Genomic DNA, 18,114 nt, shown 5'->3' on the forward strand with positions numbered 1-18,114 from the left:
ATTAAAAAGGACCAAAGTACGTTATGGCGCAGCAACCTAGCACAACTAACCAAAATGCAACCCAAAGGTACATATAAAGAATATAAAGTGGCTAGGAAGTCCTTATAGGCATACAGTATTAAAAATGCAGTATGAAAATGTATTTAAAAGTGATGGGTTGTTCATGTTATACTTGCCTTCCTCGTACTGCTCTGGCTGCTGCTCAAACTGCTCGGAAGATGGCTGCTCCTGGTACTGGTACTGGGGCTCCTCAGATGGATCAACGTCTACTCACGAACACATGGCCAAAACAATGCACAATAATAAGCATACAAGCAAACTCTAACAAAAGCTAAAGAACAGTACATCAATACATAAAAACAGCACGCTAAACTACTCTAATACTGTTCTACGCATTACAACGATCGCGTGGATATAAAGAACGCTAAAAACGGAGCTAAAACGCGTATTCTAGGCTAAAAATAAGTTCTATGGGCTTATTTGTAAGAAAACTGGAGTTTCAGGGGGTGCGGCTTGGGCGTTTAAAGGGGCCGGGCGGAGATTGCGGCGGGGCGCAGCGGGATAAGGATCCCGGCGACCTCGCCGGTGATCTCGGGCGGCCGCTGCGGAGCCGGGAAGGAAGGGGAGAGGAGGCGCTGACGGGTGGGGCCGCTCGGTCAGTGGCGGGACGGCGAGTGCGGGCGGTGAGCGAAGGCTGGCTGACGTGCGGGCCCAGGTGGTAGGGGCGGGGCGCGTGCAGGCCGTTGCTGAGCGGGTGAAGGCGGGGGCGTGGGCTGAAGCCCATGTCGGGCCGCTGCGCGGGATGGGAGGCCGAGCGGAGCTGAAGGGGAGGAGGTGGGCTGCTCGCGAGTGGGCTCGGGGAGGAAAAGGAGCTGGGCCAGGAGGAAAGGCTGGGTCGGCCCGGGTTAGGTTTTCTATTTTCCTTTCTCTTTTCTATTTCTACTTCAAACAAATTTTGAATTCAAATCAAAATTTGAATTCAAACCACACTCAAAATAATTAAAACTATGCACCAGCATGAATGCAACACCAAAATTTAAACCTATGGTAAAATTTTAATTACTTAAGCAACAAAATTGAATTAAATGTCATACTAAACAAAATAAACCTTAGAAAATTAAATAAAGCCAGTTAAATTTATTATTAAAAGCTGGAAATTTAAATTAGGGTGTTACATAGTATTAATAAAATATTCCGGCGAGGAAGCTAATTACGTTGGCAACACTTCATCGACATCCACTTCCATAGCTCCAATGTAAAAATATTTCCTTTGCTTCTTTTCTTCCATTTTCTTGTGAAAATTAACTCCTCTAAATATTATATTGGTGGACATATTAGCAGTAAAATCAATATTTCCGGCCCTCATCACATTTTGCTTCGCATCAAACCAAAATGAGCCAAACTGAATAAATTGACGGGCCATGTGCTCATCATCCTCTCTCGCTTGGAAACAAAGCCGTCCTCGGCTTTGAGACAAATTTAGCTTCTTTCATCTGATAATAAGCGGGATCATTTGTAGCAACATGCATGATTTGTCCATTGTCTTTCAGGTCAGGAATATAGAGGCCATCATGATACAAGATAGGCTCTGTCTCTAATATCTCCTTGGATGGATCATTATTAATTGAAATAATAGATGAGTCAACCTTGTATGTTGCAGCTAGCTTCCCTTCTGACGCAACTAAATTGCCATCATCAATAATAGAGAGAACCAAATTTGTTAGGAGATTGTTTCAACATTTTCTCAGAACCAATAGAAGGTATGGTTTGTCCCTCTTCAAAAATACTAGCTTCTAATTTAGGCTCACTGACAATATAGCACATGGCTCGTCAATTTATTCAGTTTGGCTCATTTTGGTTTGATGCGAAGCAAAATGTGATGAGGGCCGGAAATATTGATTTTACTGCTAATATGTCCACCAATATAATATTTAGAGGAGTTAATTTTCACAAGAAAATGGAAGAAAAGAAGCAAAGGAAATATTTTTACACTGGAGCTATGGAAGTGGATTTCGATGAAGTGATGCCAACGTAATTAGCTTCCTCGCCGGAATATTTTATTAATACTAGTGTGCTCATGACCTGCTAGCTTAGTTGAGATTGTCACGTATTTTATTTCACTACTAGAGTACATCACGTAGAGGAAGTCATGTGTGTCCGTGTTGCTTTAGTTAGTCAGGTCACGTTTTGGTCAGGTCCTAGTGAGTCCGAGTCTGGTTCAGCTGCGTGCGTCGGGTGGCCTGCGTGCCTTTAACCCTGGGCCGTCGCCCCTGTGCAGTTCAGATTGGATTTTATTTGTCTTTCATATAGGGTTTCTCATCCGAACGGCGAGACGCCGTCCGATCTCATCTACCTTGCCGATTCTTCTGGATCGTGATTGGGAGCGTGATCAGGATTGTTTCCTGGGTGCGCTGCTCCAAATTCTTCAGTGGATCCTCATCTTCTGATCGTGGTTCGTCGTGGTCGCGGGTGGAAGAAACTATCTAGGGTTTGGTTTGCATTGACTGTAAGCCGATCTCTTCTCTGCTGTTACTGCTTGTGGTGCTGGATCAAATCGAAACATTATTTTCTACTATCTGGTTTGAATTGGTTCATATAAGTTGTCTCAATTTTGGATCTGATAATTATTCTATGGTGAAAGACATTGGCTGCTGCTTGTTATTTTAATTATATACCGATTGATCCCTGATTGGTTGGTGAGATAATTAACATCAATTTATTTGCCGAGAGAGCAAAGTTCGCTGGTTGATTTTTAAACGTGAGTTTGCTGATGGTTGAGCGTGAATAGGATCTTGTGCCAGCCATATCTCTAAAAAAAAAGAAATATTCAGTGAAACTATTTGTAAGTACCGTGAAAGATTGGGGCATATTACGGACAGCGTAGGTGTGTCCTTATCAGTTGGTATTCAGAGACAGGTTGTTCACGGTACCTTTGGAATTATTGCTGCTGATTTATAATGGATCAACCTTATTTGCTGGAGAAAATAAAATCGATTCCGCAACTATCTCTGACAACAAGTATCAGTGGATATTTTGATTGGCAAGATGGTATGGAGGAATTTTTCAAGAGCCGTGGATTTACATCTGTCATGAAGATGCATTATGCAGAAGAAACAATTGATAATGATGTTTTGCAATGGTGGCTTAATGTCGAGGACCATATTCGGACATGGGGAGATATGACATGTGTGTTACGACGGTGATTTGTTTATGATGCAATGAACAAGGCTATTGCTCCTCCTCTTGAGCCAAAGAAGAATATATTATCAAGCAGTGGGAGTTCTTATATAGTTGCTTCTGAATTTTCTTGTGCTACACAATTTGAGAAAAATGCTTCTACTAACCACGCAGCTATAGTGGGGTTGCCTAGTGATCTTCCTGCAGCCACATCCATTGTTGGAGCTGATGTCAAGGTAAAAGCTAGTGGTTCTGATTTTTCTTCGACACTAGGACAGCAAGTTTGTGAGTCTTCTTATGATGACCCAGTGGAACCTTTAATTACAATTCTAGATGCAGTTGTGGACTCTTTCAGTGTTTCTTCTATAGAGCCATCGCTTGCTGTTAATATGACAAGTGCATTATCTTTGATGTCTCATGAAGTGCAACGTGATGGAACCATTGCTAATGTGAAGGGGCAGCGTTCCAATATATTTCAGTCTGAATGCGAAATTCAAGATAAGGTATGCAAGCTCATTATCCATGGTGGTAGCTTTACAAATGTTGTTAGTTCAGATTTAGTGCACGCATTGTCCTTATCTATGCGGAGGCTTCCAAAACCGCGTTATGTGCAGTGGATGAACCAAAATGGTACAATGAAAATTACTCACAAGACACGAGTAAAATTTTCAGTGGGAAATTAAGTTGACTCCGTGGACTGTGATGTGGCACCAATGAGTGCATGCCATTTATTGCTTGGCAGATCATGGCAGTTTGATCTTGATGCGACACATAAATGCCATTCGAACTGTTATTCATTTGTGCATAAAGGAGTTCATCATATGCTCAAACCAATGTTTGAGAGTGCTATTCAGGCTGAGGTGTTTGCCACTGTAAAAAAGAAGAAAAAGGAGGCTGCTGAAATTGCCTCAAAGCCGAGGACGGCTTTGCTTCGAGAGGGAGAGAATGATGTGACTGTATGTGATCAAACTATTGCTTCTAAAAATCCATGCAGTGAGCCTAAATTAGAAGCTAGTATTAATAAAATATTCCGGCGAGGAAGCTAATTACGTTGGCATCACTTCATCGACATCCACTTCCATAGCTCCAATGTAAAAATATTTCCTTTGCTTCTTTTCTTCCATTTTCTTGTGAAAATTAACTCCTCTAAATATTATATTGGTGGACATATTAGCAGTAAAATCAATATTTCCGGCGCTTATCACATTTTGCTTCGCATCAAACCAAAATGAGCCAAACTGAATAAATTGACGAGCCATGTGCTCATCAAACCCCACCGTTCATGGCACACGCAACATGGTCATGTGGTTGGTAAGATGGCAGTTTTCTTGCTATTGATCGTGAAACCATCATGACACATGTCATGGAGGCTATACCCATCATCTTCACCTAATAATTAAGTAATTAGTCGAAACTCCAATGATACGAAGCCTACAATTATATCTGTAGCCAAAACTTGTTGCAGACATTGCACCTTTGCTGGTACCATGTGGATCTTTTGGCCTAGGACACTGTATGCATTAGAATTTTGTGTCCTTTGAATTCAAGTGAGCGACAAACTTTTTTCCTTTGGGTTTACAACAACTTTGGCCTAAAGACCATTTTTGTATCAGTTGCAATATCTAGATGCATGCTTAATAAAGAAAAGAAATCTGCTATACTGTTGAGTTGGGATCCAAATTCATTTACACACGGCCGATTTCGGACGGAGCGAAGCGGAAGCCCATCGCCAGAGGCATGGGCTGGTTAGAGTTACACCTTTATTTATACTTCTTGTAAGCCGCCATTCGGGATAGAGTGAAAACATTTGTAAATCCACGACGTTCTATAACCGCACTCGATATAGTGAAGATTTGCTGGCTGACGCTCTGTCTTAGGAGGGTTTTCCATGTTAAACCTCGCTTCCTCTGTGATTGATCTATTCTTCTTCATCGTTTTTTTGTCATCCGTTTTTAAAATACACTGCCTTCGTTTTATTTACATGTCGTATTAGGTTTGTCCTAAGTCAATGTTAGTAAACTTTGACCATGTCTATAAATATATAGCATTGACCATGTCATTCCATTATATTACCGAATATATGCGCTATAAGTATATATTTCATAGTGTATTCAATAAAACAAATTTGGTATTCTAAATGTTATTATTTTTCTCTATAAATTTGGTCAAAGTTGGCTAAATTTGACTTAGCACAACCCTAATATGACATGTAAATAAAAATAGAACGAGTATAATAAAATTTTCTTCTTTTTAGGAAATCGTGGATGTGGATATGATTTAAAATGATCATTTATCTGGATGTATAAATGCCGCAAGGCTGATGCATAGATCTAAGGTGGGCTAGCCGGCTAGGGAGGATCAAGATTAATGGATACACCCTAAGCGCCTCTTTATTTTTTATGAAAAAAATGAAGAGGGGGGGGAGGCGGGGGGAGTGAGGGATAGAGCAGTGCATAGAGCAGAGCAGAAAGGCACCCGGGCTTAGATGATTAGGCGACATGGGTGAAGAGAAGCAGTGCAGGGCCCAGTGACTATGTGGGTGCTCGATAAAGGTAGAACAATTGCAGATATTGGTTGCAAGCCAAAGGGCATAATAATCGTCACTTTCAAAAATCTCTCTCGCCAAGTCAAAGAAAACAATATTCTAATGCTGGCAGACAAAAATCCACAATTGCGTAATGGTACTAGTCAAACTATTGAAAGTTTAGTATGAATTCATAGTAAATTACAGCAAAGTGCTGTGACTTGTGATAAATTTTGCCATATAACCATAGAGCACGCGCGCAACAAAAACATTCTTCAATCGCTTCATGTAAGTTCATCAATCATCAGAACATTAGATATATAGCACCGCACATGTTTAGCTGCGTAACTCGCTCTACACACAACTGAGCCAAAGAAATTAAACTGTGTAACTATATACTAACGGGCATGATTGGTCCTCCTCACCAAACTAGCACACTAAATCATTTGGGCACACGAAATGACAACTATTAGAGGTGATGATGAAAGCTACCGGCGAGATTCCCACTCACCGCACGCATCACACAGGAATCTCTAGCTCCCTATATAAAGGCCACAAAGCACCGTGGCCTGAGCTCACGGCACGGCACGGCCTCAAAGAGGAAGCTTTTCGCGGCTTGGCTTTCCTGGGGACGCCATGGAGCTGCTTCCTCTTCTTCTTGCCTGCTCCCTCCTGTTCGCGGTCGCAGCTCCTGCCCGGGACATCACCAGCGTCTGCGCCTCCCAAATCAGGGGTACATATAAATTTCTACTGTAGCTAAAGTGTGCTGGTAATCATTTTGACACTATGTCAGTGACTTTGAACCATTTTGTTAATGATTAGATAAACTGCGTCCGCTTGCAGATATGGTACATTATTGAGCGGTAGAACTAGATTTACCCCAGGTCATATACGGCCCAGAGCAGGTTCATCAGATGGCAAGTGCTTCTGAACTTGACCAATCACGACAATTTTTTTAAGGAAAACAGTGATGACAGTTTAACAGATATGAAACGAAATTTTCTTCTCTTCATTTTATCGAGATATAAATCTAGTTCTCTGCAATCACCTATTTTTGTTTTAGAGCATTCACAAGGACTACAGTAGCCTTCTTCGTGCCAATGATAAAGTGTCAGTTGTTAACAGAGAACAAACTTATACCAGCTAGCATAGATTTTCTTTAGAGATCACATGTCCTTTTATTAATTAACCTCCAGTTTCCCTCCTGTCTAAGACACCGTGACACACACTGAATTCATCCATTGAATCGTGGGGAAGCGACGGTGCGTTACTGCTGACAAATTTGCAACATGATTAATTATCGTCCGCAAGCCTTGAAGCTCGTGGTCGAGCTCGATCAATTGTTGCCACCACCGATTCGATCAGCCGCTCCAACTAACACATGTATGCGTGTGTTGCATGCACGTACAATCGAGATGGCCGGCCAAATGTAGTATTAGATGGTGTGTCAAATTTCAGTCGCTAGGTCCACATTGCTTTTGTTTTTCTTATTTAATTCAGATTAATTAGTGAATATGACATTGTGGACTAGCTAGTGGTTCTAATCGGTACCTTCTTGTCCTTTGGCTTGTCATGATAAGGCTGGTGATGCCAGTATGGACCCATGGGTGTCACAATTATCATCTCATTCTTTAATTTGGCTATATAATCTAACATGCATGTTCCCTCTTATCCAATGAAATCAATCAGTAGATGAAAAAAACTGTTTGTCTTCAAGTTTTATGTTGTAACATAGCATAGTATGTACAACCTTTCCTCTCTTTTTTTCTTGCCGGGCATCCTTCCAATTTACAAGTGGACCCATAATACAAAAAGCTTTGAACAAAACGCATGGCAATTGGCCTATTGATTTTATCTGGAAGGAGACTAGAAAGAAGTGTGTCTTTGTGGCCCGATCCTCCCTGGCGTCTTGTAGTAGGGAGCACTACGATAAATTCAGATTTCAGAAAGACAAAGTTTGTAGTGCTCTGAATCCTAGCAACACTGATACCCTTATCGCATATTCAAGCTACAGCACATACAGTACGTTCCCAAACTGTTTTGCACTTGTTTGGTACTGTGCCGTCTGTACGTTAGGCAGGAAAAGGAGAGCAAATTATTAGATGTTTGTGTGAGCCGTTTTTCCGTTCTTCCCTCCTTTAAAAATCAAGTGTCAGCCTCGCCATTTTACCCGGTTTGACGTTTTTCTTTGGCGGTCACGATCGGTGTACGAACGTACCTAGCGCGCCAGACATCGTCTTGCTTATCGGTGATAGCTAGACTCTTGTCGCTGACTAACGGAAGCAGTGCAGCTAGCTGCTGCTACACGCTATTACTTTTGGTTTCATTCTTTTTCATGGATTATCCTATTAAGTAAATCATTATTTTTTTTAGATTGCGTGTTGGAAAATGATACGAGCATGTGTCTCAGAATTTAGCTTCGTAAATTAAAGAATAATTTTTCTATGTTCTGTGTATATCTTGCCATGACAAAATACTAGTCAAAATTATGTTTCCGGGACCACTTCGATGTCCAAAACAGCTCTTATTTGCGACCACTTGCGTACATGTTGACACTATCAATAACAAGGTACACTTGGCTAATGCCAAAACTGTCGGCCTAACCGCGGAATTCAAAACACACGGAGAGGTCCCAAACAAATTAAAGCAACCAGATTGGCCTACATATGGGCCACAAAATGGGGTCAAAGATGCTCAAGGACATCGACGATATAGAAGTGCGAAGGTATCAAGTACTCTACCTTTGTTTTACAAACTATTAGTCATTTTAACTTTTCCAGATGTATAGAATTTGTCATGCATCTTAATACATCAATATATAGATGCAAAACAAAATTAATGTATCTAGAAAAACCAAAACAACTAATAGAGGAAGTAGCTAGCAAGGGTTGCATTATAGTAGCGAGGTTACACGGCCGGGTCACTCCCTAGTGCCTATCTGAGCCATTGTTTCTTGGCGCCCGTTTTCTTCAGTAGTATTGGTGCTTCGCTGCTGCTGCGTAATCTCTTTCAACTGGTGGTGCGTCGCTGTCTCACCTCGCGATCGACATGACCACGGCCAGACGGCACCAGCAGGCAGAATATGGGGCACAGTGACCATCAAGAGGCAGCGGCGCACGGCAACTACCTATAGCTTGACAACGGGCTTTATTAGCTGGTAGCTGCATTATACTGTTGCCTGGAACGGTGACGCTAGATGGGCTAGCAGCGATCAGCTAAGGGACCACTTTATTCTCAAATGCAGCCTACTCCTTACATGCAGCACCGAAAGAAAAGTCTACTTCCTTTTTTCTTGTAAACACACGGTGCTCATAAACACGTACTTGTGCACATAAACAAATTAAACACACCAACGATAGAGAAATTTTAAAGATTGACTGAAGCACCTTATTGTCGTGTGTGTCGTAGAAATGGAGTTCGTTTGCAACCAACGATGCCCCTTGCTCATGGATTTTAATTTTTAGATCGGCACTTCGGCAGTATCAAGATTATTTTTACACATCTAACTTTGTAGGCGTCTACAATTTTCTTTTTCATTTTTTTTTTGCAGATTTCCCGCACCGGAACAGCTCGGGGCTCCACCTGATACTGCACCACCCGCAGAGCCCCTGCTCACCGGCGCCGCTCCCGTCCGACCTCCCCTTCTCCACCGTCCTCACCCTCGACGATGCGCGCGCCGCCCACCTCGCCTCGCGCCTCGCCACCACTAATAACGCGCCGCCGCGCCGCCCGACGTCGCTCCGCAAGAAGGCCGCCGGCGGCCGCTTCGACGACTCCCTGGCCACGGTGCCGCTCTCGCCGGGCGCGTCCATAGGCGTGGGGAACTACATCACCCAGCTGGGCCTCGGCACGCCGGCCACCTCCTACGCCATGGTCGTCGACACGGGCTCGTCGCTCACCTGGCTGCAGTGCTCTCCCTGCGTGGTGTCGTGCCACCGCCAGGCCGGCCCGCTCTACGACCCCAGGGCGTCCAGCACCTACGCCACCGTGCCGTGCTCGGCGTCGCAGTGCGACGAGCTCCAGGCCGCCACGCTCAACCCGTCCGCCTGCTCCGTCTCCAACGTCTGCATCTACCAGGCCAGCTACGGCGACAGCTCCTTCTCCGTCGGCTACCTCAGCACGGACACCGTCTCCTTCGGCTCCAGCAGATTCCCCGGCTTCTACTACGGCTGCGGCCAGGACAACGAGGGGCTCTTCGGCCGCTCAGCGGGGCTCATCGGCCTCGCGCGCAACAAGCTCTCGCTGCTCTCCCAGCTCGCGCCCAGCCTCGGCGACTCCTTCTCCTACTGCCTCCCGACGTCGGCGTCGACGGGGTACCTCACCATCGGGTCCTACAACCCGGGGCAGTACTCGTACACGCCCATGGCGTCGAGCTCCCTCGACGACTCGCTCTACTTCGTCACCCTATCCGGGATGTCGGTCGCCGGCAGCCCGCTCGCGGTCTCGCCGTCGGAGTACAGCAGCCTGCCGACGATCATCGACTCAGGCACGGTGATCACGCGCCTGCCGGCGAGCATGTACTCGGTGCTGAGCAAGGCGGTGGCCGCGGCCATGGGCGGGGCAGCGCGCGCGCCGGCGTTCTCCATCCTGGACACGTGCTTCGTGGGTCAGGTGTCGAAGCTGCGCGTGCCAACCGTGGGCGGCGCGTGCCAACCGTGGGCGGCGCGACGCTGAAGCTGCCGGCGAGGAACGTGCTCATCGACGTGGACGACTCCACCACGTGCCTGGCGTTCGCGCCCTCGGACAGCACGGCCATCATCGGCAACACGCAGCAGCAGACGTTCAGCGTCGTCTACGACGTCGCGCGGTCCAGGATCGGCTTCGCGGCCGGAGGCTGCAGCTGAAGGGTGAACACTACACGGCACGGCACGCGTGGATGTGAGCGATGCCATGGCATGGTCAGCTCAGGCTTGGTAATTAATTGGAAATGCATACAAGTGTAAATTTCAAGTTGATGAAGGTTATTGTGTTACAAGTTACCGAATTGTCGATTCTATGCTCCTGTAAAGTGTACATCATTTATAGGTAAAATGAGTGTGCCTGAATCAATACAGCTCGTTGGAAGTGTCAACAAGTGTAAGGTAACAAAAACAGAAATGCGATGACTGTACGATTTGGTCTATCCTTATGTATGTTCTTGTTAATAGATAGCAAATGATCAAGCGACTTTATGACGTAGATGCCCCGATATTTGCCTGTTTTTCAGTACAAAAACTGGTACCCCTAAGAATGCACACCGTACACCATGTCTAGCCTTGCACGATGGATTCCTTGCGACGCATTGGACTGGCCGTCTATCAAGGTCCTCCCTCTAAGCCCAGCAGCAAAGCGCCTCTCCCTGAAAGCACACAATGCTATCACCAAAATGTTTGCAATATCGGATCTTTCAAGCTCAATCGATTTTCAGGAGATGGCGTATGGTACTGGAGGTTCATACATGACGCATCTCAAGCCAAATACCATGCATGTCCACGAGAGCAATCATTGATGATGTAGAAAAATGCATTCTTGAGCCTGGTTTAGAAAGCAAAAGAACATAGGAGCTTTTTCTGTATTATCAGCTGAAATGCTTTACGATACTAGTGGTGGGTGTCGTGCAAAAGCAGATGGTGCGACGCTCTGGATTCTTTACTTCATGGACCTTGACATGACTGAAATGATTTAATCACTCATTTAGACTGGTGCCATCAGAGTTTGTTAATTGGTAATGCATCACCTTCAGTCAGGGCCCTATTAAGGTTATGGAAGTGAGTGAGCCAGGTCAAAGAAAGACTGCGGCCTATCACAATAATGTGCATTATTCAGCATGACCCAACTGTCCAACAGTGCTTTTGAAATGGACCAAACGGGCTTGCATGTGGGACTTTTGGCAGTTGTGCTCAACATAATAATAAATACTATTTTTGTTTGATTTACTCTTTTAAGAGATTATTTTATTTGGGGAGTCACAATTTTGAATTTCAAGAGCTGGCTGAAGCTGAACTGAAAAGGTTGACAGCATTAAATGAACCAGCACGAGCATGGTGCCATAGCCTGATGTCAATCTGCCAAATGCGCAGTGTTGCCATATGCATGCGTGACTGCATGAGGCGCCAGTTGAGTGTCAGAGCAAGCATGCAGTGTTCCATTGTGGGGAGGTCAGCCAGGTAATCGCACCTCACATAGGGCATGCCATGCCAATGGCGTTGTTCAAGATACAAAATAGCTCCCTAAGCTGCCACAAATTTGCTGATGTGCTGTGCCGACTTTGTGCCTGGGGTGGTGGGTGGAGCTAGGCATGAGTATGGCAAGTTGTGGCCACTGTCATACCTCGATTTTTCTAAGACTATCTACTCTTTTTTATCATTGCTTTCCCCTGTATTTTACTCTGTGCTGCACCATGAAGCAATAGACCAAGGGAAAAGCGGAAGGACGAAGACGGAGGCTACAGGAGAAGTGGAAGAACCAACCGTAATCTGCACTTTAGACTTTTGGGCGATTACCAGCTCAGTGCACCACACCTTAATTTGAACCCGTCCTCCGCTACTGATTGGGATTACTCCACAAAAGGATCGGTTATTGACCACTGAGCACAGTGATTTACCACTGAATTTAACTAAATTCATCAAGATCAGCTGATCCTGGTAAAGACCTCTAGCTCCTACACTGAACAGGCTGTGCAATGCTGAGTGGCCGATTTTGCCAACTATAGCCTAAGAAATCTGTAGTTAAGTAGACAAATCCATTATGTCATTACCTCCAAAATCAGTGATTAAATAAGTCCAATTCTTCCCTTTCGGTAATTGATGTTGTATAGCAATAACCACACAAAACTAAATCTCCAACAGTTACAAAATGTTAACTGATCACTGTAGTTTATATAATAATAGAAGACCTAATGCATAAACAGACATGCTATGATTACCCTTGTGTTAATTCAAACTATCTTCGATAGATCGTAATACTATCTTTGCCCAACTGAGCGTCTAAGCCACTATAATGATCTAAGCAAAATGCTTGGAATGACTAAAACAAAGGTACAGGTCAATACAGGGTGAGATTTGTTCATTGAAAACATAGCGAGACACTATTGCTATTAGCAACTAATAGTGATACAGCAAAAAAGGCAAACGTATAATAATGATCTTCTATGTGTTAACAAGCTCAGTAGGAACTAGGTGCTGGTATACCTTTTTTTTCATATTTGGACCACTTTAAATGTCATCAGCATAAAGTTGATTTCAAAGTTCATGCAAGGACACCCAACTGTGAGGCACAAAAAATCTTACCCATTTCCGCCATCTGAGGTCCATCTGAGGTCAAAGAGGCGTTGAAAAGGATGAAAGGAGGTAAGACGACAGGCCCTGATGGTATTCCAGTCGAGGTGTGGAGGTACCTAGGTGATATAGCTATAGTTTGGCTAACAAAACTTTTCAACCGTATTTTTCGGTCGAACAAGATGCCTGAAGAGTGGAGAAGAAGTATATCGATCTACAAGAACAAAGGAGATATTCAAAGCTGCACCAACTACCTGGAAGGTTAACCATAGAAGCAATTTTCCTAATAAGACATGTCATGGAGCGGTATAGAGAGCAGAAAAAGGACCTACACATGGTTTTCATTGACTTGGAGAAGACTTATGACAAGATACCACGGAATGTGATGTGGTGGGCTTTGGATAGGTATAAAGTCCCAACAAAGTATGCGGCTCTCATTAAAAACATGTACAATAATGTAATGACTAGAGTCCGAACAAGTGATGGTGACACAGATGACTTTCCGATTAAGATAGGACTACATCAAGGATCAGCTTTGAGCCCGTATCTTTTTGCCCTAGTGATGGATGAGGTCACAAGAAACATACAAGGTGATATTCCTTGGTGTATGCTTTTCGCTGATGGTGTCGTGAGTTGATGAAAGCCGTGCGGGAGTGAATAGGAAGCTGGAGTTGAGGCGGCAAACGCTAGAGTCCAAAGGTTTTAGACTTAGCAGGATTAAAACAGAGTATATGAGGTGTGACTTGGGCGCTACTCATGAGGAGGAAGATGTTAGTTTGGAAGGCCAAGTAGTGCCCAAGAGGGATACCTTTTGATATTTGGGATCGATGCTACAGAGAGATGGAGATATTGATGAAGATGTTAGTCATAGAATCAAAGCGGGATGGATGAAGTGGCGCCAAGCATCTGGCGTCCTTTGTGACAAGAAGGTACCTCAGAAGTTAAAAGGCAAGTTTTATAGAACGGCGATTAGACCGGTAATGTTGTATGGTGCAGAATGTTGGCCTACAAAAAGGCGGCACGTCCAACAATTAAGTGTTGCAGAAATGCACATGTTGCATTGGATTTGTGGGCAAACAAGGATGGATCGAGTTCGAAATGATGATATACGGGATAGGCTAGGGATAGCACTAATTGAAGAAAAACTTATCCAACACCGGCTGAGATGGTTTGGACATATCCAACGGAGACCGCCAGAGGCACCAGTGCATAGTGGTATCCTAAAGCACGACGGTAATATGAGGAGAGGCAGGGGCCGGCCGAAGTTGACATGGGAAGAAACAATTAGAAGAGACTTGAAAGACTGGAGTATACCTAGAGATTTGTCTTTGGATAGGAGTGCTTGAAAAACCGCGATTCACGTGCCAGAACCATGAATAATAGTCTTTGTTGGGTTTCAACTCTAGCCTACCCGCACTTGCTTGGGATTAAAAGGCTTGTTGATGTTGATGTTGTTCCGCCATCCACCACTGGTGTAAGGTAAGAATGATTGACTAGCATGTGGTAATGCAGACTGCAATCTTTGCAATCGCAATAAATGTCTTGATTTCTGAAAAGGAACCCCAGCACTCTTTGAGCTCCCAAATTACCATTTCATCATCTTCTATGTACCAAGGATGCTTGAGAAGTGAAAAACCTACATAAAAGGTCAACCACAAAACAATAAGTCCTCCTATATTACAACTTCCTAGCAATGAAGACACAGATAGACTGCACAAAAGTATGTTTCCTGAAGAAACAACAGCAGCATCGTTTCACAATCACAGAAATCTGAAACCAATAAATGAAAACATGAACATAACCATACAAATGTGCCTAGCAGGAAATATTTCTTGACCACTAACCAGAACTAGTAATCTGAAAGGCTTATGAATATAGATCAATGTCAAGGGATTGTTCAAATAATAACCCTCCACCAAACAGGAATAGTAATTTGGAAGTGTAAAGCTCACTAAGAATATCCTACAGCTCATCCCTAAAAATGCTACAGTTATTATTTATTTATTTTCTACCAGAATCCTAGTAAGCTAACTCTCTACAGCACCACAACCAAGGGCAACATATTTAATGAATATTGAATTGAGCTTTGTAGGCTCGCAAGATTTGATCAAACCTTCACTGCTTTTTTCCAGAATAGGTCCCTCATGGCTCTCGAATGGATCCAGCATATTAAAGAGTTGGATCATTCAGAATATGAGGTAACTGTACGGTCATCAACAGTGGTCTCTTCATCTACAGACGTAGCTCCCTCACGGTTCTTAAATAGAGCAACATGTTTCTGGTAGTCTTCAAGCTCCTTCTCCAGCTTCTCAATAAACTGGCTAGTATGTTCAAGAGATTGTTCATACCTATATTTCTCCAATGCCTACAAACAGATGTCAGTATTAAATAAACTGAGCACATTGAGTGGTGGTTGTAGTTAAAAAGAAAAGTAAAATATAGGAAGCACAAAATAAGAATGTATATTTGGACATCAAACTGCATAGGTTACAACAGCACAGAACTAATTTGACTTACCTTCTGCTTCGAAAGAGTATCAGGAGGTGACATGACCTTTGGCTGCACATAGTTCTTCCCTCGATAAAATATAATGGTATTACTGGGTTTGATATCAATGACTGTGCCTTTGCTGAGCCTTGTTAGTTCTTCGGCATACTCATACACTTGGCCAGGCCGACAGGGCTTGCAAACCACCTTCACAGTCTCATGCTTCTTCCAATGGAGGTGCATGTTGAGAACCACACCACCAAAAACCCCTCTCCTCCCAACAGGAACATAGTTCTTCTTCTTCTCTCCAGTTCGCTTGAGGTAAAACTTCTCCTCCTCAGTCAAAATCTCAGGGTCATGAACTGGTTCCGGTGTCCTTGGGACCTCATACTTCCTCAGCTTCTCAATCAGCCATTCCTCCTTTCTCTTAGCCTGAATTTCCACGAAACAAACTGTTAACGCACGCATTAATACTACCAATTCTCCGAATTCAATGGCAAGAGAAATGAAATAATGCACCAGAATTTAGTGGGAAGTTCAGACCTTTTCAAGCTTGTACCTGATCCTAACTTCGGGATTGGGCGACTTCATCTTCTTCTTGGCCTTGAGACGGTACCACTTGAGCTGGTTGACCTTGGCCTTCCTCGACATTTTCTTCTTCTTCGGCGGCTGCTGCATCTGGCTCCCCTTCTGCTTCGCACCTTCCGGGTCGCCGAGCGCGAACCTGGCGAACCCACCGTCCGTGTCCAGCCTAACCGCCATGCTCCCGCACCTCGCGGGCTGGCGAAAGCACCGCCAACAGCTCCAGCCGTGTGCCTCCGGTCCAGACCCACCGAACGGACGCACCAACAAGGTGGCAGGATGCGACGGAGCCGACCCGCACATTCGATCCCACGAACCACTGATCAACAAGCAGCCAGTTCAGCACGGAGATTTGACTAACCACGAAACCAGCGGTTGAACCGATGAGCGGCGACGCGACGAACCTTATGGAGGCCAGAGGCGCGGGGGAGCGAACAGGGCCCCGCCGTAGGATCCGCGCCGCTAAGGCCGCCAGGGCGACGGGCCCTCGAGCGGCCGCCGCAGCGGGCAGTGAGGATGGGGGACGCCGACGGCCGCCCAGGGTTCTAGGCTAGGCCGCGAAGCGAAGAGGTGGGTGTCTGCTAGTAGGGCGGCGAGGGCACGAGCGGCCGCCGCGGCGGCGACGGCGGTGGGGGGGCAGTGGAGTGGCGCGGCGTCCGGCGGGGGCCCATGGAAGTTTTGGGCCTCTTAACAGATAATGATGGGCTTCCTCTAGATTCCCGGTGTTGGCAGCAAAGATTGACACTACCGAAGACCGGTCTGGTCCTATGTAATCCGAATCAGGTTAGATCTGAATTGTAGAGTCCGTTTATTACCCGATTTAGAAAGAGTACGTCCTCCCCGGCCGATAAATATAAAAGCCACGGCCGATTGAGGTCCTTCTACGCAATCGAATCAACACATTTACCTTTACTTTTTATCTCCAAACCCTACCTTTTCCAACCCCTTGCTATTCTTCGCTCGTCTCTACGGTGTTCGAGGGCATTCTGGGTGTCCTGCCGACTCCAGGACAATCCTAGATCTGCGAGCTCCGATGAGGTCCCTCCCGAGCTCGGGGTTTTAGGTTTTCGTAGTGTTTCTGCCTCAAGCGGTCCGACGGGTCTCAAGAACCGGCCTGACCGGCCTGTGCAGGACCTTACTGGTGAGGATCGTTTGCAATCCGTGCGTGCTAGCGTTTTCGTGTGTTGACCAGATTTGTGTTAACATATTTTGGTGACTCCGCTAGGGATAGATCTGAGTTTATCAGACACTACGGCCAGTGAAAAGATTGACCCCTCCAAGGTAGGTTCAACTCCCATCAACATCAAGTATGAAGACATACCTGAGGAGAGCCGCAAGCAATTCGAGGTTACGTTCCAGAAGGAACAGGAGGAGGCCAAGAAGAGACTGCTTGCATGCTTTGGGAAGACTCGGCAAGGCGTGTTCGAGAAGGAGAAGTTCTTCATGCCCACATTTGCGCCGCCACCGCCGAGCGAGGCTACAACTACTAATTCATCTGCTTCCACTCCAAGCGAGGTAAATTTTACCTTTGATTCCATTAAGCAGTTTACCGATGCCTTTTTAGGTAGATTCGAACAGTCCCAAAAGCTTACACAAGATTTACTTTTTAACTTGAGTGTACAAAATATGGGTAAGAAAACCATTAATGATTATTCCAATTTTACCCCTAATCCTAGTTTTTCGGCCGCACCAACAGAAAATTATCAGTATGGTATGCCGCTGAATTTCTTCGCGGGATAGACACCCCCGCCAGGCTCAGTTCGGCCGTCCAGGGCCGAACCGGTCAGATCGGTTGCTCCGACCGATCAGACCGGTGCCTCGGCGGGCGGACCGGTCAGACTAGTGCCATGGTGCTCGGTTCTGCGTCACAGCCACAACTCGCGCCTCTTCCTACTTCGGCTGATTATAGCCTGGAGCAAGAATTTGTGGATTTTGTGCCGCCGTATACTACAAAGTCATACGGTGAACCTCCGTTTCCTCCACCGTTGCCCAAGGATGTTTGGGTTGATTGGCTTAAGGCCAATCCGCAATATGCCGCACAAACGATGTCCACTACTGATGCTGTGACACATCATTTCGGCCAAACAT

At 45.2% G+C, this 18,114-nt stretch overlaps 1 protein-coding gene and 1 pseudogene across 5 annotated transcripts; one reads left to right on the top strand and one right to left on the bottom strand.

The window, feature by feature from the left end:
* Nucleotides 1–6,263: 6,263 nt before the first annotated feature.
* Nucleotides 6,264–10,772, top strand: LOC120668864 (annotated as a pseudogene). Its single transcript, XR_005672602.1, has 2 exons — nucleotides 6,264–6,434; nucleotides 9,252–10,772. The product of XR_005672602.1 is annotated as an aspartyl protease family protein At5g10770-like (transcript).
* A 31-nt stretch (nucleotides 10,773–10,803) lies between these two features.
* Nucleotides 10,804–16,690, bottom strand: LOC120668865 (uncharacterized CRM domain-containing protein At3g25440, chloroplastic-like). Of its 4 annotated transcripts, XM_039948664.1 has the most exons (7): nucleotides 16,431–16,690; nucleotides 15,988–16,345; nucleotides 15,475–15,876; nucleotides 15,071–15,322; nucleotides 12,970–14,593; nucleotides 11,139–11,215; nucleotides 10,846–11,039 (listed from the first exon to the last, which is right to left on the bottom strand). In XM_039948664.1, exons 2-4 carry the CDS (start codon nucleotides 16,327–16,329, stop codon nucleotides 15,140–15,142), a joined length of 927 nt encoding a protein of 308 aa, XP_039804598.1. In that variant the 5' UTR covers nucleotides 16,330–16,345; nucleotides 16,431–16,690; the 3' UTR covers nucleotides 10,846–11,039; nucleotides 11,139–11,215; nucleotides 12,970–14,593; nucleotides 15,071–15,139. The 4 variants fall into 4 exon arrangements, with proteins under 4 accessions (XP_039804599.1, XP_039804598.1, XP_039804597.1 ...); XM_039948665.1 differs by lacking the exon at nucleotides 11,139–11,215 and having other exon boundaries at nucleotides 10,804–11,039; nucleotides 14,272–14,593; XM_039948663.1 differs by lacking the exon at nucleotides 11,139–11,215.
* Nucleotides 16,691–18,114: the final 1,424 nt, after the last annotated feature.

This window comes from Panicum virgatum, chromosome 4N, assembly GCF_016808335.1.
Source record: "Panicum virgatum strain AP13 chromosome 4N, P.virgatum_v5, whole genome shotgun sequence".
Classification (NCBI taxonomy): Eukaryota; Viridiplantae; Streptophyta; class Magnoliopsida; order Poales; family Poaceae; genus Panicum; species Panicum virgatum.

Coding starts and splice junctions, on each gene's coding strand:
- LOC120668865 (XM_039948665.1), bottom strand. CDS start 16,329: ATGTGCGGGTCGGCTCCGTCGCATCCTGCCACCTTGTTGGTGCGTCCG. Junction 15,877..15,987: donor TCAGGTACAAGCTTGAAAAG/GTCTGAACTTCC, acceptor GTGGAAATTCAG/GCTAAGAGAAAGGAGGAATG. Junction 15,323..15,474: donor ATACTCTTTCGAAGCAGAAG/GTAAGTCAAATT, acceptor ATCTGTTTGTAG/GCATTGGAGAAATATAGGTA.